This window comes from Pelecanus crispus, chromosome 9, assembly GCF_030463565.1.
Source record: "Pelecanus crispus isolate bPelCri1 chromosome 9, bPelCri1.pri, whole genome shotgun sequence".
Taxonomy (NCBI): domain Eukaryota; kingdom Metazoa; phylum Chordata; class Aves; order Pelecaniformes; family Pelecanidae; genus Pelecanus; species Pelecanus crispus.
This window is the reverse complement of record NC_134651.1, coordinates 10,771,753-10,797,457: the sequence shown is the minus strand read 5'-3', so window position 1 is coordinate 10,797,457 and position 25,705 is coordinate 10,771,753. Positions and strand designations below refer to the sequence as shown.

At 43.5% G+C, this 25,705-nt stretch overlaps 1 protein-coding gene across 1 annotated transcript; it reads left to right on the top strand.

Moving 5' to 3' along the window:
• Window positions 1-657: 657 nt before the first annotated feature.
• On the top strand, window positions 658-18,161 carry LAMP3 (lysosomal associated membrane protein 3). The gene is made up of 6 exons (XM_075717064.1): window positions 658-703; window positions 5,170-5,945; window positions 7,417-7,536; window positions 10,973-11,030; window positions 12,899-13,066; window positions 18,022-18,161. Exons 1-6 carry the CDS (start codon window positions 658-660, stop codon window positions 18,159-18,161), a joined length of 1,308 nt encoding a protein of 435 aa, XP_075573179.1.
• Window positions 18,162-25,705: the final 7,544 nt, after the last annotated feature.

Here is a 25,705-nt window from a genome sequence, read left to right as displayed (position 1 = left end):
GGGAGTGTGTTTGGACGCAACACTAATGGTGAGCCACCCCGGCTGATCCACCTTGAACAAGCTCAGTCCTTGGAGCAGGACTGAACCACCCAGCAAAGGCTGCTGACAGTCCCCAACAGGGACCAGAGCCTGCCTGGGGCTTTGCTCAGCCCTGTGTTCCTTTCAGCAGGTTCTCTGTAGAAGTGGCTCAAGATCACACCTCCTTCTTCTGTGCCTTAACATAAAAGAAAGGGTTTGGCCCTAAAGAAAGTACTTTTTTAAAGAACACAGGGGAACGTACTGATTTACAGATCTTAACGCTCCACTGGGGTACAGCTGCAGTCTGCATCGAGTTATCAAAACTGGAGACGAGTGTGGAGCTTTACATGGCCTTGCAGAGCCCCAGGTCTCAGATGCAGAGTGAGAGCCTGTCCTCCCCCCAGTTAGCCCTGCAGTCCTTTCTGTTTTCACTTTCTTTCCTAACCATCATTTATTTCCTTCCGTGGTAGTTTACAGACGAGAAGCATCGGTCCCCCCTCTCTCCACCTCCTTTCCAGCCATGTGACTGAGCACTCCCTGCATCAAGTGAAACTTTTCAGTCCCCAGGAAACCTTGGTTTCCTTTCCACCCACTCCACCGTGAGAAGCAGCATCTCTCAAACCTGCAGCTGTGCTGGCCATGGGGAGGAGCGTGTGGAAGTTTGTCTTGCTAACCTTCGCCTCCGGTGAGTAACAACCTCCATCATTTCTATCAGAAAAATGAGATAGACTATGCTAGTTTTGTTTCCTTGCAGTCAGGACAGCACCTAACAGACTGAAGACTTGAAATAGTTCTGTTGCTAGCACTAAGGGTGCTTTTAATAAAGTCCCACTGCTAAGAAATAACTATAACTACATTTAATTGCAGCTGGTGTAGACTTAGTCTGATGTTTTCCTGCGTATTTTCGCTTGCGCTCTGTGGTGACATAAACTCTGACTGTGTGATGATGCCAGCTCAAAATAGTATTAGAAGCAGGCTATTTTGGGTTTGCTTTTCTTAATTAAAAATAATTTCCAGACCAGCATAATTGACTGAGGGTCTTGAGTGAGACAAGCAGAAGAAAAACTAAGGCAGCATTGCTCGAGTCATTCATTTGTCTGCATTGCGAGATGCAGAGCATGATCAGGAAAGCAAGAGTGAAGCAGGGAGCCTGGGCAAGGCAGAGGCAGGCTGGGGCTTAGCGCAACGACAAACCAGATCAAAGTCACCGTTCAATCCTTAATGCTGCTCTGTGAAAATCTGGGGAGCTAGCCTGGTCAAGGACGTGTCCCAGCATGTGAAGTCATCCCTCAACACCCGCAGCAGTACGAAATCTGCCAGGTGAAGGACAGAGTGTGATTTAATCTGTGTCATGGCCAAAGGTTTGAGCTCACTGGTGGGACATTGGATTTCTGTGGTGTGTTTTGCCATCGGCATACAGGGATCACACAGGCAACAACCCCCGTCTCCCTCCCAGCTCTGCTGCAGCAGCACAGCGAGCAGGGAAACAGCCCAGGGGCTTGGCCACAAGCAGCTCCTGCCACATCTGCTCTGCTTTCCCGCACCCACTTCATAGCCAGAGTCTGCTGAAGTAGCCCCAAAATGTATACACGAAAGAAGAGCAAGAGCAGACTTAGAGAAATAACACTAATAACTCAGTGGTCAGCAAGGATCTTTTTGACCAGGAAGAACTTGTTTCCTCAGCTCCTCCTCCATTTTTGGTTGTTCCTTTAGTAATTTGTTGTGATGTTTTATTAGTGCCACAAAGTCAAGTCTTTCTGTGAAGGTAGGGAATTAACATAATTAAAGTTTAAGGGATAAAGTCTGATGGGTTGGAGGTTTAAGAAATTGCTCCTGTGTTGGAGGGAAACTATGATAGTACCGAAACCTCTCAGAAAAATCTTGATGCTTTTCCAGTTCCTCAAGGACTCAAACCAAAGGAGCCGGAGCCAGGGAGACTGTTGTGTAGGAGCTGGGACAGGTTTCTGTGTCCACACAAAATCAGTCAGCTAAACACAAGCATTTCTTCTGGGCACCATAAAGCGGAACAAACCTGCTGGGCTGCTGAGCAGCATGAGTGTGTGGTTAGAAGAGAAGGCAAAAAAATCCCCAGCAAGAGTTTTTTTCACCCACCCCATTACAGGATGGCAGGCTGAGAAATGTCACAGCCAGATCATGGCACTGAGCCCTCTGCTTCCCACCATAATGCCTGGGAGCAGAGCAGTGATCTTCCTTTGCTGGCATTGACTGAACCTTCCCGGTCACCAAAGCATGAAAACAGGGTCTCCAGGACCAGATTGGGGACTGCGAATTTCTGAGAGCTGCCCTGGTCCTTTTCTAAGAGTTTTGTTCTGAAGCGTTGCCTACATGGAGGCTTGCTGGGCAGAAACGCAGCCCTTGGCGTTTGTAACGCACAACTTTGAAGCTGAGGTGAGACGAGGGGATTGCAGCTGCTTGCTCCAGGAAGACACACTGCAGGGAGCATGTGTCCTTCAAGCAAAATGCTGGTCATATGAAGTTTTGAGATGGCCTGATAGAAAAAAGAAACAGAGACTAACGGGGGATGCAGAGCTGCAATTTGTTGCTCTGTGGCCCCTTTTGCTGGCAGAGCTGTGGTGGGGGGAGCCGTGCAAGCGGCTCCTTTGCCAGGCAGTGCCAGGCTCCCCGAGAGGCAATGCCTCCCAGACCGTAGTTGGAGGGTAGGTCAGGCACCCCATGGGCCCACCTGCCCCTTCGCACAGCACAGCTACAGAACTACCTCCACCGGCCACACAAGAAGAGCCAAGACCATTAGGTGCAACCAGAGAGCAATCCTTAGCCATCCATGGGAGCTCATCTGGCCAAACGCCTTTTGAGAAGATGACCCAAACCAACAGGCTTAGGAGCGTGGCCATGCCCTGACAGAGGCTCCAAAATGCTAGGGAGAGCCGTGGGAGGCTGGAGGAGCGGTCTGGCAGGTCACCTGGTGAGCACAAGCCATGGGCGACCTCAATGACATTTCTGACTTTACCCCTCAGTGACCCTGTCAGGCTGAATGTTTCTCTAGTGAAAAATAGTTAGGTTGAAATGACCTCTTGGGGAAAATTAAGTTTCATTTAAAAGCTAGGGGTGGCATCCAAATGTTAGTGAAATAACGTTTCTCTCCGTGTCTGTAAGGTGTTACCTGGTCAGTAATCAAAACCAATCTGTTAACTAAAAACTAAGAAGTACTGACTATTTAAGACTTGTGTAAATTTAAACATGGGTTGTTTTGCAATCTTATAGGGGAAAAAGGAGTGAAAATTGCAGCTTCTTTTTTTGTTTTTACTGTACCAATACACTTAGATGCAACTATCTATAGCTGGTATATGGCAACTGCTCTGATTTTCCACTGGCACACAGAGAAAGAGATTTGTTTTTCAGCTTTTCAGCTTTTCAGCTCTGCCAGCAGGTGTGGTAAAGTCTAGGGAAAAGTGAGCAAATTAACTGAAGTATCATATTAATTATGGCCTTTTTAGGTTCCTTTGGATAAAATTCACAACCAGAGGGATCTGTCCTGTCATTTTTGTGGCTTTTCAATGGTATCAAGTTGCACTTCTTTGATGATAACAGCTGTACTGGCAGTCAAGTGTATTCTGTACAGTACAAAGGTGAAACCCAGGCAGTTTTAGGAATATGAGTATACATCTACACTTCTGCTCTTCTCTAGCGTAGCCATTTTAAGGGAAAATTGAAGTGTGGGTTCAGGTCTATACACCTGTTCTCATTTCTTTCATTTTGATCTTGAATTTGATTCAAAACCCAGTAGGTTTTATTATTGTGATGTAGTCTATATGTATCCTAAAATGGTGAGATTTTGTGAATTCAGCTATTGTTGCAGATGTGTGTCCATGCTGAGTGAAAATAAATAAATGAAAGAAAGACGAGCTTGTGAGATTTCAGCCATTTCCACTCTGAATGTGCCTCTGGCCTTAATGGATCCTAAAATCCAAATCTCAGCAACCTGCCTGCCACAAAGCTTTGATACTGATTCATGAGAAATTTCTTTGAAAATACCAGCATACAATAAATTTCTTAGACAATGTGTTGCAGCATCCTCTGTGGAGCTGTACCGCTAGGAATATGAGCTGTCTTGGACTTTTGGGTCTCTTCTGTCTCCAAACTGGAGAATTCATCGCTATCCTCTGGTTAATTTAGGCAATAAAGCATTTAACTACACCTGAAGCTTCATGCCCATCAAGGAATTCATGTATGTCAGTGATTTATGATTTTTTTAGTTTGACATTGTCTTTACGGAGTCTTGTTGCATGCTCACAATCAAAGACTCATGCAGAAGAGTTGTGACGTTCATCTATTCTACAGTGTACTTTTCCCACTTTTTCTTCACTTTGTTATTTGCATTTAGGAGACAGATATTTTCTTTTCAATTCTGCAAGGGACATGTTTCTGTAAATGTTATAAGACGGAAGCATAATTTTGGTGCTGTGACTATTTCTAGATGTGGTCCAAAAAGCCCCTGGATGTTGTACCCTGAAATTTGTTTCTCATTGCTGAAACCCCATCTCTAAGAGGGATGGTCTTTCCTTGTACGGAGCATCCCCTTGGGTATCTCCCAGGAGGAAGAACTTCAGGGTTCAAGCTGGCATGGTTACAACTAAACCATAAATAAATATCTGGAATTTCCCTGTCTCCCAGACTGGTTTCCCAGACTATTGTGAATCACTGTGAGACCATTACACTGCCTCACTTCCTTCATACACAAAAAATGCTCCCTCTCCCCATGCTTTGTTGGTAAGTAACCAACAACCCCTTCATCTGTTACACCCACTTCATCTTCCTTAGACCTTGAAAATTTGCTTCTAGCAAACCTTGCTGCCTGCAAGGGAATTCTTGTGCTGCCTGGGGATTGGAAAAGGCCTGCTCATGCCTCTGGCATCCTCTGGCTTCTTCAGCATAAAAGTGCTTCCACTGCAATGGGTATATTCAGAGGTGTGAAGATTGCAGGAGCAGTGAAAAGTTATGGATAGTCCTACAGCACGTCTACTTTCACCCTCCTATCATGACTAGGGTCAAATGAAGAATAAAATTGTATCACCCATTTGATAACAGAATCAGTGCAGTTATGTTGTGGTTATCAACAGAAATGTTAAACATAAAGGTTTCTAGACTACTGACTTACTTGTTTCTTTGCAGCATTTTCCTCCTGCTTTGCTGAAGTGGCCCTGGGGGTCAATCTGCCTGCAGAAACCACATCCTTCCACCATACAGCTACTTCTGCTCAGCCACTTTCCTTTTGCCATTCTTCACCCCATCAAGGCACCACAGTTCATTTTAACAGCACAGGGTCTCTTAAAACAACAGCCATAAGCCGTAGAACAACTGTGCAGACAACAGACCAGCATCAGGTAACAAAAGCACCAGGCCATCACACAACAGCCCAGGCAGGAGCAACCAGCATACAAGTGACCACCCAGAAATCTCCCACATCAGCAGACAACACAACTGCAGCCGGTCAGGCTACAACCCAGGCAATGGAAACAGTTAGACCTGCAGTGAAGAACACAACCATATACCCTATGTCCTCAATCAAGCAAGCCAGAACACATGTGAGCACAGAAATGACAGCAGCAACCACAAACACAACCGTAAAGCATACAATACCAAATACACAAACGACAGCTGCTGCCATAACTACTACAGCTGCCACCATGAAAACTGTAAAGCCCACCACAGGATCAGGAAACCAAACAACAGGGCCTAAAAGTCCAACAGCCACAGCCATGACCAACACAACAACCATTCGTCCAGGTACTCAAACAACCATCCCATCTACTATGATGACAGTGAGACCCACTCTTGCACCACAGCCTTCTCCCATCCCCACTGGCGAATACACCGTTTCCATTGGGAACAGGACCTGCATCAAAGCGACCATGGGTTTGCAACTGATGGCTCAAAATACACATAAGGTGAGGGGAAGCACTACAAGGCTGAGCTTTGTAACAACTGTTTATTCATTAGCTGGAATTTATTCTTCTTCTTTCAAAGAAATTTTCAGAAGTTAGCTTGTATGATAAAAATAAGTGGGTTTGTTACCGGTCCAAGGCCTTTTCTGTGCCACAGCATCTCAGCTCCTGTACTTTGGCTTGTATGATGATGTCAGTGGGATGTGCAGGTGCTTTCTTCTTTCAGCAATCTGTGGTAGCAGTACTTGGGAGGGTAGGTCAGGCTTCAGTGTTATTTGTGTTTCCCAGAATGGGAGGCTAGTTAAAATCTGCATTGACTTCAGTGAAGGGCTTGACATTATGAGTTGCAATGAAAGCAAGAAATTGTCAGCTCTCAGACTTGGATTCAGAGGTGGGTTGTCTGGATGCTGATATGGAGATTTTAGGATCACAGGAACTGCCAGGCTGGATCAGAGCAGGGCAGCTGGTACCCTCTCCTAGCAGTGATCCACTGTGAATGATTCGGCAAAAGATGTAATAAAAGCCAAAATGGTGATTATGTCCCCCAGAATTAAGATTTTGTAACCTCCATTAATACAATATGTGGGGTTACATCCTCAGGCTCTGGAGTTCATACGCCTTGAGCCATTCCCATTAGAAATCAAAATATTCTTGCCTGGAATCTGAATATTTCTAACATGGGATGAGTATCTAATGTTGATGAAAGTAATTTTCATAAAATCATAGAACCATTTAGGTTGGAAAAGACCCTTAAGATCACTGAGTCCAACTGTAAACCAAACACTGCCAAGTCCACCACTAAACCACGTCCCTAAGCACCAGAACTACACAGCTTCTATCCCTTGTCCTGTCTGAAGCCAGGCAGGGAGCATTGTTCCCAACCTCACCAGACCACAGTGACATGTTTATTGCAAAAGGTGTGTATGAGATGAGACCGAAGGAGCCAAACTGTGTATTCAGGGCCCCAGAGCTCTCCTTTCAGGCCACAACGTGGGTTGGCCGCTGCTAGAGATGAACTGTACAGGACATAATGAGGAGGCTGGGGTGATACGAGGAGCAACATGCTGAAGCCAATCTGACCACTGCCTGCTTCTGTCTTGATCTTTCCTCTGCCTTCAGGCACAAGTTCCCACTGCTCCCTCTTTTTCAGTTACCACTGGTGTTCATCTGACCCTGCTCTGAGTCATATCAGTTCACTGAATGAGCAGAAAATGGTTACCTTCTGCCAGCTCAACCCACTGGAACAGCTCAGTGCTGTGTCAGACAAGCACTAGTGCTGGTTTACAAGCAGGCAATGACCCCGGCAGCCAGCAATTAGGCTGCCACTGCCACTGCCCTGTTCATTCAGCCACACAGAGTCTGTCTGGAAAAACAAACAAAAAAAAAAGGCAGCTATAAATATCTCTGTGTTTCTTATTAAGTTTTCCTCTCCTCTTCATCAGCAGCCCTGCAATGTCTCTTCTCTCCACAGAAGCAGATGGAGTACATGACCGTCAACCCCAATGCGACAGAGATATCTGGCAGCTGTGGGACAGTGCAGTCTGAGCTGAACATGACTTTCAGTGGAGGGTTCATAAAATTCACCTTTGTAAAGGTAATTGTTGCATTTAGAGAGAAGGAGTGTTTAGGATTGGGGAGCTGGGACTCAGGCTGCCTTTGATCCAGCTTGTGCTGTGGGAAAAGGCATTTCATCCATCTCTATGCTAGTTTTCCACCTGTATATAAGGCATTATCACCCCTGTCCTTCCCAAGAAGCTAGAATCATAGAACCATGGATTAATTCAGGTTGCAAGAGACCTTTGGAGGCCACCTGGTCCAACCGGCCGCTCAGAGCAGGGCTAACTTCAATGTCAAATCAGGTCTTGTCTATTTGAACTTTGAATTTCGCAAGGTTCCTATGTGCAATGAAGGGTAAGTACAGTGCCTTGCCATCCTTTGATACAAAGTGCTACAGAACAGGGACAAAGCTACCAGTCTAGCAAGGCAAAGTCTAGAAATAGCCCCAAATAAAATCTGCATCTTGTTTTTACATAGGTAAAAATCTAGTGCGAGGGAAGGCTGGGTCTGCTGTTTGCATTGGAGCAGGACAGAGGGAATGGGTTTGGGACCGGAGTCCCTGCACAGGAACAAGGTGTGTGTGCCAGGAGCTCTGACTCACACTATCAAGTTGCTCTTACGAAATGATGTCTCAGGGACCACCTGAATGCAGGTGAGCTTAGGCATTTGCTTCCCATAAATGCCAAGTATCACAAATGCCCAGCCAAAAGCCAGCTCTGGTTGTTAAATCCAAAGGGCAGCCTAATGCAGTTGTAAGTGTCCAGGAGCCACGGCCCATCCACAGCTGAAGGGGCCTAATTTCATCCAATTTCTGAGTGGAAAATTCCAAACAAGTGAACTACATCAACAAAATTGTAGATAAGTGCCCTTAAACTGCACCACACCAGGGAGACTTATAAGTACACAGAAACTTGGGCAAGAGAGAGACCCTGCTTACATAGTGGGAAAATGAGCTTTCTTTTTGACATTGTGTCTATTGTTACCATGTTCCCACTGGGATCGCATCATATGTGGATGACGCTTTAACATAAGCTACCAAAAGTGTTGCTGCTATTATAACCACAGGACAAAAATGCTGAGTGCAGCCCTCCTCTTGCTTCCTCAGACATTTACACATTTTGGGAGGCAGCACACAGTGCTAGTTATCTGAAAACTAATAAGGGCTGGGTGGTGATGCCAGCAGGGCTAAAGACAGAAGTTAATACTGTGTATAAAGTCATTAATGGGCAGGGAGGAATACAGCACGGATTGGATCCCATCAAACTCTGACCGTATGGCCATGTCCTGGAGCTCCATAGCAGTTCAGAGCTGCATCTGGCCACCATGGCTGATCTGTGTCCTTCAATTAATCAAGCCAAAATGTCAATCTTACAGCCTGGTTCCAAGATCAAATTAGTGACAGTTAAGAAAAGTACAAATGGTTAATCAGTCATTTCCATAGAAAGTCCAAGAGGCAACAGCAAATTATACCATGCCTGAGTCATTAATGGTTAAGCAGAGAAAAGATTTCAATTAATAGTCATCTTGATTTTAGTTTATGGCAGAAAGTTTTCTAAAAGCTACAGAGGAAAAGTGACCTAAAAAATCAAGGAGCTCTTTTAAAACAAAGGACCAGTTCAGACTGTGAAAGTTTGCTTTAAATGTATGCTTCCTGCAACAAGGGGAGCATTACAAGGATCCTTAGAAAAAGTCTGGTGATTCAAGCACCCATGAAAGCCCCAGCTCCAGCAGCGCTAAGGAGAGTGATGTGAACCTTTAGGAGGTACTTGACCTGTCTTGCCCTGAAAAAGGTGGTGATTGGCACAGCATCAGACAATCCACCCTTCACTTAAAGATAAGCCTCAAGAGCATAGCAGGGCTTGGCTTAGACTTCTTTGAAATTCAAGTTAATAAGAAATCATTTTGCTGCTCTTTTTCATGTGTTTGGCCCCCACAGCCTCTCTAACTGCTTTGAACCAGGAGTGCTCCAGCGATGGCACTTCTGAGTTTCACCAGTGAAAGACGAGCTGGAGCAGGCCTTGGGGCTGCGGTGTTGGTGCCGGGTAGCAGGAGGTGAGCGGCTGGCTGAGTACTCACCACAGCCAGCTGCTTTTTGCAAAGAACTTGAAAAAAGGAAGTTTTGTAACTGACCCGCAAGACGTGAAGTAGGAGCAGGTGTTTTCCCCAAGCAAAGTTATTAACTGTGGCCAAACAAAACAGAGCACTGCCACCAAAAAAATGGTAATATTTGACCTATTGATGCCTTTAAGTAGGAATAACGCTGAGAACCTCTTCTCTGGTGTATTTCTTTCTTAAACTTTCCCAATTCACCCTACCAGCTTTTAAACTGCATAACATTAAAACTGGGTGCACAGGAGAAAATCACGTCTGCTGCCATTTACCCACCAGCTGCTCTCACCAGTCCCTGTGTGCTCACAGCTGGAATTAAAACGAGTAGTAGGGCTGCTACATAAAGACTCACATTATAGTCCAACACTGCTACCAGGGAAAAGCTCCTTGGGCTGGCTCTCACTTTGTGACAGTCCTGGGGAGGACAGCGTTCGGGTTGCACCAGGGTTTTAGGGCACATGCAGGCGGGACAGTCAGCTGGAAATTTTGCTCTGTGCTGTTGTACCAGGTGCTTTCCACGTGAGCAGTCTGTAGGCATACAAAAAAAAAGCCAGCCAGCACCAATGGTGTCTGCAGGGTGGAAAGAACAGTTATTTCTCCCCAACACAGACACATCCAGGTTGCTGTTTGCTCATTTGTAGTGGCTGCTGTTGACAGGCAAAATAGGAAATGAGTGGTACTAGCATGAGATGAGCTCCTGGCTCTCAGCTTGTTGCTGACCTCTCCCAGTTCAAAACGACGATGAACACAGAAGCACGGCTGCTTTCTGCAGTGCTCACGCGAAGGGCATCTATGCAGAAAGTGCACTGCAGTGCCAAGAGTCCCAAGTACTTCTAAAGGTGTCAGCTTAGGTCCTGCAAGCAGTCAGACTGCAGGTCAGCAGGGATTGATTCAGTGCAGGATTGCTCATGAGAACACTGTAGGGACTCTCAGTGAAAGCAGAACAGGTGGATAAAAATAAATTGGCCTTATCACATGCCTGTTATTTTGTGCAATGGATATTACTTGTTTAACTCCCTCCTACTTTTGCTTACCACAAGTATCACACAAACGTTTAGTTTGAGCAGTGTGTGCAAAATCACATCTGCATGGTCCAGTTTCACTGAACTAAGCAGAATTGCTGATGTAGCTGAGATTGCTGCATTACATCAGCTTCTTACCTATTAGATGGAGTGATTTGGAAAAGAAAAAGCAATACATCCAGTGAGTTGGTTCTTGGGTCTTGAAGGTGATGCTTTAAAAAAATACGCTGCTTTGGGAAATTCTCTGTGACCATTTTGCTGCGGTGAACTGTATTTTTTTTTTCACAAATATGAGGATGTACTATTGTCCTGGTTTGAATAAAGATATATGTTCTTTTGCAGCAAGCTCCAACATACTATGTCAGTAAAATTGAGACCAGATTACAGTTATCTTCTGAAGGTCAGTGATTTTACATTGTCTTGATTGCATATCAAATTGTTCTGGGTGTGGGATAGGCTTTCATATCTTTAAAACACTGAATTTTGCAAATTATGTATTTTATCAGGCTTTCAACATGTCATTCACCTAAATCTTATGGCATGAAAATGGAAGAGAAGGGAATGGGCTGCAGTTTCATCAGAATTGTTCAATTTTCCTTTTGTCCTCAAAAACTTTCCCTGCCTTTCATTACTCTTTCAGAATACAGATTTCTTCAAGCCTAAATTTAAGCTACAAAATAGTCCTCAAAGTTTTTATCTGCAAACACACAAAAATGCTGTGACTCCAGTTCAGTTGCACGCATCTTTCCAATCTAATACGCAAACTAAATGAATACAGTATCTTGATCACAGAAATGCAGAGCTGGATTCAGTTTTCAAATGCACCAATATGGAGAGGAGGCATGTCTGACATTTTGGCTTGGCAAAAATAAGAACCCAGGCTGAGGTTCTTAAAACTATCCTGAAATCCTAGACCCTGTCTGTGCTCTTCTCCGGCGACCGGATTTTCTTCTTCTTATATACCCCTGCTTCTCACCATTTGAACAGCTGCCCCAGATGCTACCTCCCAAGAAATGCTACGAGAACATCATTTAGGTCAAACAGAAAAATTCTGAGCCACCACTTCAGATTTTCTCTGATATTAATTTTGCACAAATTCCTCCTAACATATCAAATCTGTGACAGGTTAACGACTATATTATGTCACTTCTCTGCTTGTTACTCATAAGTATTTGGATTGACTTTTGTCCCTGAAAGAAGAAAAACAAATCAGGAGCTTGACCAGGTGTGTCTTCATTTTTCTCCTCACTGATGAGCACTTTTATCAACTCAAGTGGAGCCTATTCTGATCTACAGCAATTAAAGTAAAACAAAAGCTGATCCAGAGGACATGTCTGCTAGGGATGTTCTCAGTCTAAATGATCAGAGTTTTCTTGCACATTGCTAAATGCAAATTGTAGCAAATACAAGCTAATTGGCTTAATAGTAAGTTTTAAAATCCTCAAATATACTTCGAGTCCTCCACAGTGGTACTGGCAAGAGACATTGTTCTCCCTGGCTGTTCGTTACTGCCTCTCTGCCAGACGTTGTCATTTCACAGTCCACCGGCAGTATTTTTGCAGTGAGCAAGCCTGTATCTTTTTCTAAGATAAAAATTACCAAATTAACTGTATCAGTACACACTAGTGTACTGATTTTGACTGAAGAGGACCAGGGGTGTGCTGGCAGATATGGTTGAGATACAATGATGCAGAGTTGGTGATGTGGATGATTTTGTCTTAAACTGGTATATCTGCTTTCAAAGAAGGATATGCATCCAGGATATGCTGAGGTTACAAGATCTTTTCATGCTTTGAACTTGAGCCATATTTTCCATAAAGTACTGTGACACTGAAATATGTTTAAAAACATATTTAATATATAAAGTAATACAGACTAGATATGTCAAATTTCCATGCTAGAGATCGTGTCTCTGTTTTGTCTGGCAATAGCCGTGCTGGAGACCTAAGATAGTTGTCTGCTCCTGTGAGAATCCTGACCCCCTCTTGCAGACTCAGATTGTTAAAATATGATTTGAAGAAGCATCTGAAATTTTAGCCACTTTTTCAGACCCAAGCCCAGCTGAGTTGCCCATTGATAATTAAAGCACTCATTTAAACATGGAAGAAATGTTACTGATACATTATAGGGAAAATGCCCATGCTTTAGTCATATCTGTGACTCCTGCTCTGCCAAAGCACTGGGGATCCCCCATTTTATCTCAGGAAGGTGTTGGATACAACAGAGTCAGTGTGGATTCTCATTTGTCTCTCTCTTTATGGCCTCCAGGTATGCTTTACTATGCAGCCATACATCAGAAGCTGTTTACAACAAAGCTGGGGAACTCCTTTAAGTGTGTCAGCAAGCAAACCTTCAGCTTGGAGAAGAACTTCCAGCTACTCCTTGTTAATATGCAGCTGCAGGCATTTGATATTGTCGGTAACACGTTTGGAAAAGGTAAGTAGAAAGGATACCTTTTCTATCCTTCTGAGATCTACATGTCAGCATTCTGGTAGCCTGAAGCATCTCCTTCTGCTAGGTTATAACCATACACATGCGGTGACCCTATGACACCTATAGCACAATCACAGCTTTGTAATAGCTCCCAAATGCTGTAACCTGTCCGCTGCTGTATTCTCACCCTCTTCTAAGTAATTTTCAACATAGTACTAATACTTATGGAAGACGGAAAAGTGTCTTTCCCTCCTACATTCAATACCTTCTGTTTCACCTTCTCATTAAAAATGTTCAACTCTACAGCCACCATTTTATTCTCCACCCATTTTCTCCCAGGGCAAGCGAAAGTGTGTTCACCACCATTGCATTGCCCAAACCCCTAATATGTACGGTTCAGTTCAAGGTCACTGTTCTCGACATAGTCAGATTTTAGCTATTTTGAAAGGCTCTTGACACTCATGATGTCCCTCAGGTGCAGCAGCGAAACTGCCAACTAATAAGGAATATTTGTGAATGCAGGATGATACTTTCAGAGTAGCTGTGTCTAGACATGATGAAATGCACTCCTCAGGAGGAGCACATTTTGGCATGCTCCCTAGTTTCAGAATTAAATGTGATGCTCATCTCTGCAATTTGTCTTTTCTTGAGTACAGACACAAAGAGGCAACCATGTAGCTTAGTAAAAGACAGAGACAGACCAGTACTGATTCCCCTGGTCCCTGGGTTGCCCACACTGGGAGAATGTATTTAGGCTCATCACAACTTCTTCCCTACCCCATACCTGGGGTTCTTTCCACAGGGAATTGAGCTCTTGTCATCCTTGTTTCCTGTCCAGTGATGCAGCCAGGATCTGGCCAGGGTGTGGGGTCCAGGACTGGGTGCACCAGAAAACTGCTGTGTCCCACAGTATGGACAATTACGGTCTACTGCCTTACTTCTTCTTATGAGATGCATGAAAGATCCTACAAAAAGCAGAGAGGTGGACAGTACCCTGCGGTCTCTTTCAAACTGTACATCTTCACATTTCTGTGACTTCCTCTCAGGCTGTTTCCAAACAAGACCTCAGGTGGGAGATAGGCTTCTCAGCTCTCCAGCCCTTCACATGTGCTAATAAAACATTCCCTTCTTCTGACATTTTACTTTCTGCATGCTGACAAAATATTGCCCCTGTATTATTCTTTTTACTTTAGATCTGTCTTTTGACTCAGTTTGGCTCTGTTTGACTGATTATTCTTCTGTTAGCTCAACATTTTGGCTGCCTTTCTTACTCTAAAAGGAATATAATGGGAAGCAACATCTGGGGCTTTTTTAAGACATGGACTTTTTTTTTTTTTTTTAACATACTTTTCTTGAAGTTCTTAAAAGCCACACTGAGAATCCAATCTATGCTCTCATTCTCATGAAGACTTTTTTCACAGGATAAAACCAAGCTGGAACAACTCATAGGATCCCATCTGGTCCCCAAATTCCCATTTGAATTTGTACAATGAATGAATTCAGATATGGCTTTTGGTATGGCCTCACCTCTAGCAGAGACAGAGCTTAGACAGACTCTCTCTCTCTCCCCCACCAAGGTCAGGCTAATCTCTGCTAATCAGTACCATATACAAAACTAATTAATTAGTTTTGCTCTTAATCAAGGGGCTGAGAAAGCAGCTACAACCTCTGAAGTAATTCCCCAGTGGCCATGAAATAGTTATGAAACTGTTAGGTACCCCTGCTGTGTATGCAGATTTTGAAAGACAAAATCCCCAGTGAAGTAATGACTCTATACACATCACCAGCCTCCTCTCCTCAGGTTTCTCGAGACTGGCAGTTTCACTTCTGTTGCTCCTGATTTGCTTATCTTTAAAAAGGGAAGAAAAAGAAAACACTAATGATCATTGGTTTCAAGTTCCTTACAATTTTGTACAGACTGCAGCAGTGTAACATCAATAGCTTGGCCTGTTTGCATCTGGAAAGCTTTAAAATGCCTTCTGAACTGCACTTCAGTATACCAGAAACAATTCCCAGAGTTCGTAGCCCAAGGTTTTGTCAAAGCAAAATGGCCAATTCAAACATCTCTGGCTTTTGCACTACTCAAATGCAAATACTTTTCAGCTCACTTCCTTAACAGCAAGTTACATAAACCATACAAAGCTTTTAAAAGGCAGCATCTCCTTTTATGACCTGGTGACCCGCCTGGTAGATGATGGAAAGGCTGTGGATGTCATTTACCCGGACTTTAGCAAAGCTTTTGACACAGTCTCCCATAATATTCTCCTTGGGAAGCTGGCAGCTCATGGCTTGGACAGGCGTAGTCTTCGCTGGGTAAAAAACTGGTTGGGTGGCCGAGCCCAGAGAGTTGTGGTAAATGGAGCTAAGTCCAGTTGGCAGCCGGTCACAAGTGGTGTTCCCCAGGGCTCGGATTTGGGACCAGTCTTGTTTAATATCTTTATCGATGATCTGGATGAGGGGATTGAGTGCACCCTCAGCAAGTTTGCAGATGACACCAAACTGGGTGAGAGTGTTGATGTGCTGGAGGGTAGGGTGGCCCTGCAGAGGGACCTGGACAGGCTGGACCGATGGGCCGAGGCCAACTGTATGAGGTTCAACAAGGCCAAGTGCCGGGTCCTGCACTTGGGTCACAACAACCCCATGTGACGCTACAGGCTTGGGGAAGAGTGGCTGGAAAGCTGCCTGGCGGAAAAGGACCTGGGGGGTGTTGGTAGACAGCCGGCTGAACATGAGCCAGCAGTGTGCCCAGGTGGCCAAGAAGGCCAACAGCATCCTGGCTTGTATCAGGAAGAGTGTGGCCAGCAGGAGCAGAGAGGTGATTGTTCCCCTGTACTCGGCGCTGGTGAGGCTGCACCTGGAATACCGTGTCCAGTTTTGGGCCCCTCAGTACAAGAAACACATTGAGGTGCTGGAGCGTGTTCAGAGAAGGGCAACAAGGCTGGTGAAGGGTCTGGAGCACAGGTCTTATGAGGAGCGGCTGAGGGAACTGGGGTTGTTTAGCTTAGAGAAGAGGAGGCTGAAGGGAGACCTTATCGCTCTCTACAACTCCCTGAAAGGAGGTTGTAGCGAGGTGGGTGTTGGTCCCTTCTCCCATGTAGTTAGTGATAGGATGAGAGGAAATGGGCTCAAGCTGCACCAGGGGAGGTTTAGGTTGGAAATTAGGAAAAATTTCTTTACGGAAAGGGTGGTCAAGCATTGGAACAGGCTGCCCAGAGAGGTGGTGGAGTCACCATCCCTGGAGGTGTTCAAAAAACGGGTAGATGTGGCACTTCGGGACATGGTTTAGGCTAGTCTACCCTTGATTGGTTTAGAGTGGACTTGGTAGTGTAGGTTAATGGTTGGACTGGATGATCTTAAAGGTCTTTTCCAACCTAAACGATTCTATGATTCTGTGATTCTATCTAGTACAACGCTGATGCCTTTGGCTTTGTGGTATTGCATCACATGAAATCACCATCTGGATCAGAGGATCAGATTTTGGAGAGAGCTGCGTGGAGGCTCTGGAGCTGTGACATGATGTCATGCACTCCACATGTTCCCTGGGCTAACTGCCCACCATTGACGTAAAGACTCCCACTGGGGAAAAGCCCAAGCTCAGCTACAATCTGTGCCAGCATAGTCATCAGAATTAGACAATAACAACAGAGGCCTTTGTCTTGGAGCCCTGTCAAAATCTGCTGTGGAATAGTCACAGGGAATGAAAGAGGTGGAGGCTGTTGGATCTCTCTTAAACCTTGGATATAAACTGGATTCACTGCTGAGCTGTGATATACTTGGCGTTTAGCTGGTCAATCTACGCTACTTAGAGGATAGTTTGCCACTCAGATGCTACTCAGAGCATCATGCTAGAGGTCTTTCTTTCCCTGACGCCCAAGGAAAGACCATTCCTATAGATCAGATGGAAGACGTACGTAGGTCTGATCTAATTCAGGGACAACACATTAGTGATCATTTCCAGACCTTCCCTTCACTCCCAGGGCTACACTTGTATTGTGACTTTGAGACTGATCCTGCCATTGTTACTTGGGTAAATATTCCATTTATGTCAGTGATCCAGATGGTGCAATCTCTCCACAGAAAGCCACCAATTTACCCCAATATGGAAGTTCATTTTTAACTAATGAGTTTTTCATTTAATCAGAAGATGACTTGTATATTCATTTTGGTAGGGACTGGCTGAGGAAGTCAGGATTTTCCCCCTCTGTAGCTAGGAGGTACATTTGGAATGAATATATCTTTGGATGGCTCTTAAAAGATATTATTTATGTCAAAACCTTTTCTGATATCATCATATGTACAATAAAATGAGAATGGTACTGCTAAAGAACCCCCCTGGACTAAGTCCAAGGCTTCTGCCTTCCTAATCTCTTGATGTTCTGAGTTAGCCAGAGTTATCCACAAATATTCTGAATTAAACACAGAGAACAATTAGAATTTGATTTTGCTTAGGAAGCACTGACTTAGCTAGGATCCTTGCTGTGCCAGTGATGTGCTGGACTACAGGCTCCCTTCTCTGGCCTGATACTTTTTACTGGACAGAAGCAATTAGATGCCACATAGGAACAGGTTTTGTCCATGCAGGCTGTGTCTTGCTTTTTATTTTCAGACTTGCACTTTGTAGTGTGATGCTCCACATCTGCTATCATCAAGAAAGCCTCATGTTGTGTATGTACTGATCTTGATGGTAAAACAATTACTGTGGACATGAAAGGGCAGTCACTCTCTAGTGAAGCACGTAACTATTTCGAAAGGGGCAAGTATTGTTTTCTTAAGATAAGATTCACCACGGATAAAAATGTATTAAGTATAGCTCAGGAAGAAGAAAGAAAAAAAAAAAGGAAACAAGGCTTTGAGAACTTCTGGCTTGTATTTGCTAACTTTTCCGGAATATAGATTTGTACAGTCTAGGAGCATGGTGTTCTGCTATAACACATTCTCTGATCTCCTTTTACTTGCAGAAGAAGAATGTTTGCCTGATAAAAACAGCAAAGCAGTTCCCGTTGTGGTGGGCCTGAGTATCCTGGGATTGTTTGTCATTGTGTTTGCCACATTCCTGATTTCCAGAAGAAAGCCACATAGAGGATACGAACGTATCTGAGGTCCCCTTGTACTTCCAAATGTGTGTAGCAAGTGGAGAAGTCACAGGAGTTTTAGCTTCTACCTAGCAATCTCATTGCCCTGAAGCCATTTTTTTAAGTGGGATGGCACCATGTGTTTAAAGCTAATGAATATTTCTGGAATTGATTTCTTTAAGGTGCGAAGGAGAGAACTCACACCACCTACTTTAGGCTGTTCTTAGCATCTAATTTAAATGTAGTCCAGAGAACCAAAGTGAGGAGCCTAAGCTCTTAGAGGATCAAAGTGAGGAGCCTAAATCCTGTGTATTATCAACAAAGGAGGAAATTCAGACCATCTAAGTCAGATGCCTAAAAATAGCTTAAAGTGGGCAGTATCACTATCCCCCAGAAAATCCATCAGGTTTCTTAAAGATGGCATTTAGATTTATTAAAATAGATGAGTCCAGTGATACGACCTTCAACTGAATAAACCAGAAGTCCACAGCTACAGACAATCCTGTTAAATCAGAGCTCAGTGAAAGCCTTGTGGGAACATTATGTATGCTGACGTCTTGGTGCAAGTGTAAGTGTGACTTCCATTCATAAGCAAGTTCTCACCCATCCTGTAAATATCAAGGTTACATTTCATAAGTTCTTGTTTTTTCCTAGTAAGCGCCTCAGAAGAACACAATGGTAATACATGACTCTCACTCTGGAGGCAGTATTTTAAGAAAATTTTCCAGTTTCCAGTGACTGTGTATGCAAATAAGAGCATATTACCCAACTGAGGTCATACAGGGTCTGCCTGACCAGTATGTGCCAAAATTATCGCTTGTCATTGCTTGTCTCAGCCCTGCTGCAAAGACGACTGAGCTTCTTGCCAATAATTCTTGAACTGCAGCCTCATAAAGCACAGCACATTAGAGCAACCGGATGTTGGTAAGTTTATCCTGAAGGGTTAGCTTGCAAACTGCACAATTCAGGAGCCGACTGACAGGCAGCTGAGATGTCTGTGCAGCAGAACTGGGCAGGCGTTTGGAGGCAGTAACTCCACCCATCTACCACGCCAGGCCAAGCCATCCCACCTGCGGATCGGCGCTCAAGGCACAGCATCCCTTTGCCACATGTTTGCAACATAATGTGGAGAAAGCTAACATGAGGGGCTGAAAGCACTGTGACACGTGGGCCGGTGCTAAGGATGCCAGCACAACAGGCAGGGACTGGGCTGAATTTGCTCAATAAATTCAAGCAGCTTAGTATTTCATGGTCTTGTGAGAGTTCATGAATCACCCACTTCCTGTTCAGACGTGGACCTGTTACAGTGACTGCCACTGAACTCAGTAACTGTCCCTCTACTGAGAGGGCAGGACTGTGATCTTTCTTAATCTGGGAAGATACCATGCCCACTGAAAATGCGAGGAACTAAGTGGCCACAATCGTGGCAGACCTGTACAAGGTCCATGAGCAAATGGAAATCCACTGACGCTGTATGTTCAAGGCTTCTGTGGGAATTAAAAGCTTGCACAGGCCTTGGACAAACTCTCTACCCAAAAGCAAACGCTCTCCAGTGCGCTTGCAGCTGAGCAGCTGGATTTTCATATGGAAATAATTTGGAGTTTCTTTAAAGCACACTAATTGTAACGCTGTAGTCTGTTTCCTGCTAAGCCAATGAGGAAGGCGTGAAAGTAGTAATTGCTTTTGAGATTAAGTTCAGCTAATCTTCTTTGTTGTAACAAGGAAAATCTCCTTGTCACAAAAGATTTGGAAAGCTAAACATATGCACAAATGTGCACATACACACGCACACACCACATACAAATCTGTTCACTGCAGCAAACGACATCAAAATGATAAGAAATTATATACAAAACCGTTTACAAAAGAGAAATAATATTAGATAAGAGCACAATTCCCCTTTAGGAGTTAGGCTAATGACTTAAATTCTACCAATAAAAGTTTTGCCTGGAAAAGGACTGCGGAATGGCACCCATTAAACAAAAGAAAGACTGAAGTCATCTGCAAAGATTCCTTGTTGTTAGTTTAATCTGGATCTAAACAAAATAGAAATGCTGGGAGCTAATTTAATTTCCATTAATAAGGGCCCAAATCCCGAGCAATTATTAATGGTGATGGAGCCTCACTGGATTTTCACTGGGTAAAACTTATGATAATATCTTGTGAGTTTAATTTCCCTTAAGTATTTTTAAAATAGTTTTGATATTTTACTGTGTTTAACCATTGGAGGTTTACTTATGTAAATCAAGAAAGAAAAAAAATCCTTCCATTTGATGAATTACTAGAAGATGCTAGTCTGTGTCAAGTAAAAACATGGTCGTACTGTTCCATAATCGACATAATATGTAGCTGTGGAAGTAATTAACAGTCTCCAGAAATGTCCCCTTTGAGTCTGAATGAAGCAATAAATAAGAAAGATAAAGACAATTTTGAAGCACTTTTGCACTCAGAGAAACATAAGACAGAAGTCAGAACCAGCTGGGAGCAAGGGAGGTAGTTGAATAAGATTGTAAGGTAAAGTAGCACAAGAGACAGAATACCAAACTTTCAAATGTTTAATACAGACACAGTGATTTGAACTGTATTCAGTTGAATACTCCAACTGACATTTGAGTGTTTCGATTATTATTTTGTAAAAGGCTCCAGCATTGTTAATATTGCTTAGTGAATTTTATCTAGCTTATTTTCACCCCTCCTCCTCTCCCTCTGGTTAGTGGGCAAGCAGCCCACTGAACTCAGTGGCATTGTTCAGGCCCTTGAACTAATAGGATCCTTCCAGTTCTCAGGGTTAGTTAATACTATGAATCTGTTCTTTAGAAAGCAGATTTTTATACCTGATTAAAGTAATGACATTTTTTAAAACAAGAGAATTGATGAGGTGTCTAGCAGGAAAGGTAAATATATGGAAGCGCTTCCATTCAAAAATCAGCCTAAGTATGCGATAGTGATGTTACTGTCCCAAACTGTTACATGTGGACATTTTAACAACACTGCCTAAAAAGCTCAGCCCCGCACATGATATGACCCTAAGCTGTTCTGACTAGTGATCAAGAGACATCCTTCCCATTCAAAACTAAGTCCTGTTTCACACGTTCCTTGGATTGTTGGGTTGCATGATCTCTACGGTTCGTTACTTCTATTGACATGGATATAGCATTTTCTTGTTATGTTCTGTACTGAAAAATCTCTTTATGTTAATATTCAGGCTTTTAATGTTTGATATCACATGAGGAGAGAAAACTGTTCTTAATGACTGATAATTCTGTGTTTAATCTTGTGACACCCTCTGGCATTCTTACCGATGAAGCAATGTTAATGTTTTTTTTCCCCTCACTTTTTTCTTTCTACGGTGAATCAAACTGTTGGTATTGAACAATGTTTGGATTCAGGCTTACCTGATTTGTTCTTATGCTTTTTATTGCTATTATTTGTTTGATCTTTTTATGCAGCTGCATACTGCCCTTTCTACATGAATAATACGCTGGGCTTCCTCTAAACGGCACAGGCAAAGTGCACGTGGTACAAACCGATGAAACAATTGGAGGCTCCCATGAAATGCTGCCAACATGCAGCAAACTGAATCCAATGGAGTTAGTACTTTACAGTAGCAGAGGATCCACTGGAGAATTCCTTACTGCATCAGGAGATCCTAGCCCCTAATGTGCAACCTTTCTCCCATCTGCAGCCCAGCCTGCATGCCGTCACCTTCTTCCCTGACCACAAAACACACAAACAGACTGCAGCAGGGACGCGTGTTAGCGTGCCAGCACAGCGGGGAGTGTTGCCTCTCTGAATTTAGTGTTGAGTTAGAATTAGACAGCCCAGCTGCTCCCTGAGTTGCCATGTGCAGCTTTTAAAGCTGATGCCCGTATTTATTTTCTGCCACAATTTAGGTAGATATTTGGCTGGCGCTTTTTTATCTAATAGAGTTGCTTTGAGGTCCTCCTCCCAGTGGGAAGACTCTATAGGTGTAATTGGTCTTGACTGCCAGACTTTCTCTTTTAAACATCTCACCTGAGGAAGCATTTTAGGCAAAAAGTCCCTAAAGGAGCACCATGCAAAGAAGAGCCTCTTACGATAAATTAGTTTTACGCTAGGTGGGCCATAATAATTATACCATGGGCAGCAGTGCAGTTCCTTTGTTTCCTGTTGGTATGGATGTAAATGAAACCAGTATTTTCTAAGCCTGGCAGACTGCTTCCCTTCCAGGGCTGCTCTTTGTCATAGCCAGACTCTTGTTCAGCAGCCTGCTCACTGCTTGGGACAGGGGTTTACCACCCAACCTGCCCTAAAAATCTGCATGGCAAAAACCTTCATATATTCAGCATGAGCCCATGGACCCAGAGAGCTGAGAGAAGAGCACGGTCTGCTGTGGGAGGGGGCAAGGTTGCAGCTGGCTCTCAGAGAGACCAGCAATGTTGGTCTCAGCAACCCCAGCTCACTTCCCCCACTCCCACCATTGCAGACTCAGTTCAACCCATCCCTGAACGAAGGTAATGATCATGATGACATGACGCATCCCACCAGGGAAGCTATGCTTAACGTGCTTACAAGCATGTGCTGGTCAGGATACAGTGGAGCCACTCATAGAAATCAGAAGGTGAGCACGTCCCCACAGCTCCCTGATGCTCTGCTGCAGCTCTCACCCCACACCATTCACTATGGCCTCTTGCACATCCAAGGTAGATACAAGAGCAGCCCATGACTATGATAATGTCATACTTAGCCAAATCTCCAAGGAGTTTATAAAGCAAGATTTAATTTCTTTCAGTCCTTTTTGCTCTCTGATGGCCAAAAAAAAGTCCAAATTAAAAAAACAGATGTTAATTCTGGTTGAAAGAGGAAGGGAGATGTAGATTAGCTTCTTGAGTGTATGAAATTGGTTTGGTTGATCACTTCTAGCTTGCTATAATATATGGTTGTTAAAAATTACTTTGCTATGAGAAGTAAGATGTGCTCTTTATTTTTCTATTATTGGTGTTTCTATAATAAAGGTTGTATTTAGTCATTAAAGTGTGCATTGCTGTGAAATTATTTTATCTCGAGTGCTGTTTCACCTAAACTGTATCAAATACAAGTACAATCTAACAAACAGGCGTGGTTGCATGGGCTCTGGACACAAGCCACAGACACAGGTATGCTTTTACCCTAACCATAACTTTGATGATTATTTTTTCTGTGGCTTGGGCAGCTCACCTGACATTTCTATCTTTGTTTCATCAGCATTACAAAAAAACCAAAAGCATATTGATAATATTATGTGGTTTTCTGTTAATCTCCCCACAACTTCCGGAGTATCTGAATTCACCATGTTTCTTTATATGACTAGAAGTCTTTTTGTTTGCTATTGGTCCAATAAACACAGACTATAACTCACACCAGATGTGATGGAGGCTTGTTACTTTATGTTTGAACAGCATTCACAGATAATAATCTTAGGAATTATGATAACAGTCTTTTGAGAAGAATGCATCCTTCTAGTGTGCAGTTATGGAAACTAGAGGAAATAAATAGCTTGGAAAATACCACACATAAACTTGACAATTCAACAGCTTCTATGTTGGTCAAAGGAATTTCCCAAAGGATGGGGGCTGGACTAAATGATCTGTAAAGGTCCTTTCCAACCCGAACCAGTCTCTGATTCTATGTGACTTTGCTGTGATTTTGCCTTTTGTCACATCAACAGCCAGCTTAACGTATCATAAATGTGGAACAACTGCACGAGGTAAACGTCTCAATAAAGGGGGCACTCAAAAATACTTCAGCTTCATCTTTCAAGATTTTTCAGAGAAAGCTGAAACCAAAGCTGTCTAGATCTACGTTTGGCTAATAACTGCAGCCAGACCCTGTTTTGGGTGCAAGCTCCTGTAATACCTCTAAGGCCGTTGTTGGGAGTTTGCATGCTAGAGCTGGGCTGGCTAGGAAAGAGAGGGGTGGACAGACAGGTGACGGAACAGGATACTGCCTTCTCTGTGGTGAGCAAGATAAGGGTCTGAAATGGCTGAATGAGTCTAATATCATGCTCTTCATGGCTAAAGAAGCAAGGTGGTTAGACGGATTGCAGGGAAGCAGGAGACATGGTAAAGGTTGGGGAGAAAAACCTACCTCTCTACTGCTGGCAGCTGATTCAAGAACTTATGTCTTAGGGAAATGCCAATGAGGGCAGCAGAAAGAAAGTAACTTCCCCCACTGATAAAATACCAGAATTACGCTTCACTTGCTATTACCATTTCTAGTGTCAGTGCACATCCCTACATGATGGATAATTTAATGGCTACAGGTCACAAGGCGAAAACTTTGCAAGTCCCTTGATTTGTCCTTCAGTAGAAAAGCAGGGCTGCCAGGAGAGCAGGGTCAGTTTGCTCTGCTCTTTTGCACTTGCTTGGCCTGGTACAATGTTAAATTTGGTGCCAGGTTCACCTAAGTGATACACCTATTTAGTGGACAAGGTTCCTGGCTTGTTCATGTTAGTTTTAGAAGCTGGGCTGGTAAATACACACTTGGGAGATGCATTTCAGCTGATGAACTAGGATTTAGACGGGGTCTTCTGCATGTTCATTGCCTGGGGGGGTCTGAAGTGGACTCTCAAAGGCTGCTGGATGTCTCAAATTCTCTCTTTCTTGACAAGGTTTAATGGCAAATGGAGGAACAGTCAATCATTTTTCCTTTTAAGGCAAAAAGCCCCTCCATCTGTAAGTCACACCATGGACTGTCCCAGAAGCACAAAGGTTTCGAATCCACTGGAGAAACGTTTTTGCATCAGAGTGTCTAGAAGAAAAAAGAAGTATTTTTTTAAAGCATCACTTTGAGGAAAATAACAAGGGTGAGAAAGATTTCTGTGAAGTTAACCCTCACTAGTAAGGTGACAAGACACTTGGAGACTACACTTTCTTTCTCACATCCACGGCTGTGGCCACTGCATGCCATAATGCAGCGGTATGCATGTCTGAAGTTTATCAGCCACAGCAACACTCACACTGCTGGGCCTTCACCAGAACCTGGGCTTTCCCAGCTAGCCACAAAATGTCACAAAACCTGCATTTCCCTTTTTCTGCAAGTCCTATTGCCTATGAAGTTGGTAGATCCCAAGTATTTTATTAACTTATAATTTAATTGGCTCAGTTTCTTACCTAACTCTTTCTTCAAAATTTTAAAAAGCAGTGGGTTGTTTTTCCCACATGCAGAAACAAAATAAATGGCTGTTGGGAAAATGGAAAATGTTCAATCTGACTCAGAAAATCTGTGCAGATTAGAGACGCAGATCTTGGTTTTGAACCTCAGCTTTGCTGGGGCTTTCCTATACCCCAGAAATTTCTGAAGAATATCACTCGTGAGTCCAGCCAATGTCTAACCTCATGCATTTTGCCATAGAATGACTTTTTTTCCCATCTCCTCAAGAAAAATAAATTAGTATTTCAAACAAATTATGATGTTCATAAGCTGCTCATGGAAAAAACAGTAATGAGAAAAATACTCAAATTATTAATCTAAAGCAGCTTTCAAAATATGCCAAGCTTCCACAATAAAATTTAAAATGTTGCCAGTCCAACCTATCCAGTACACTGCTAGG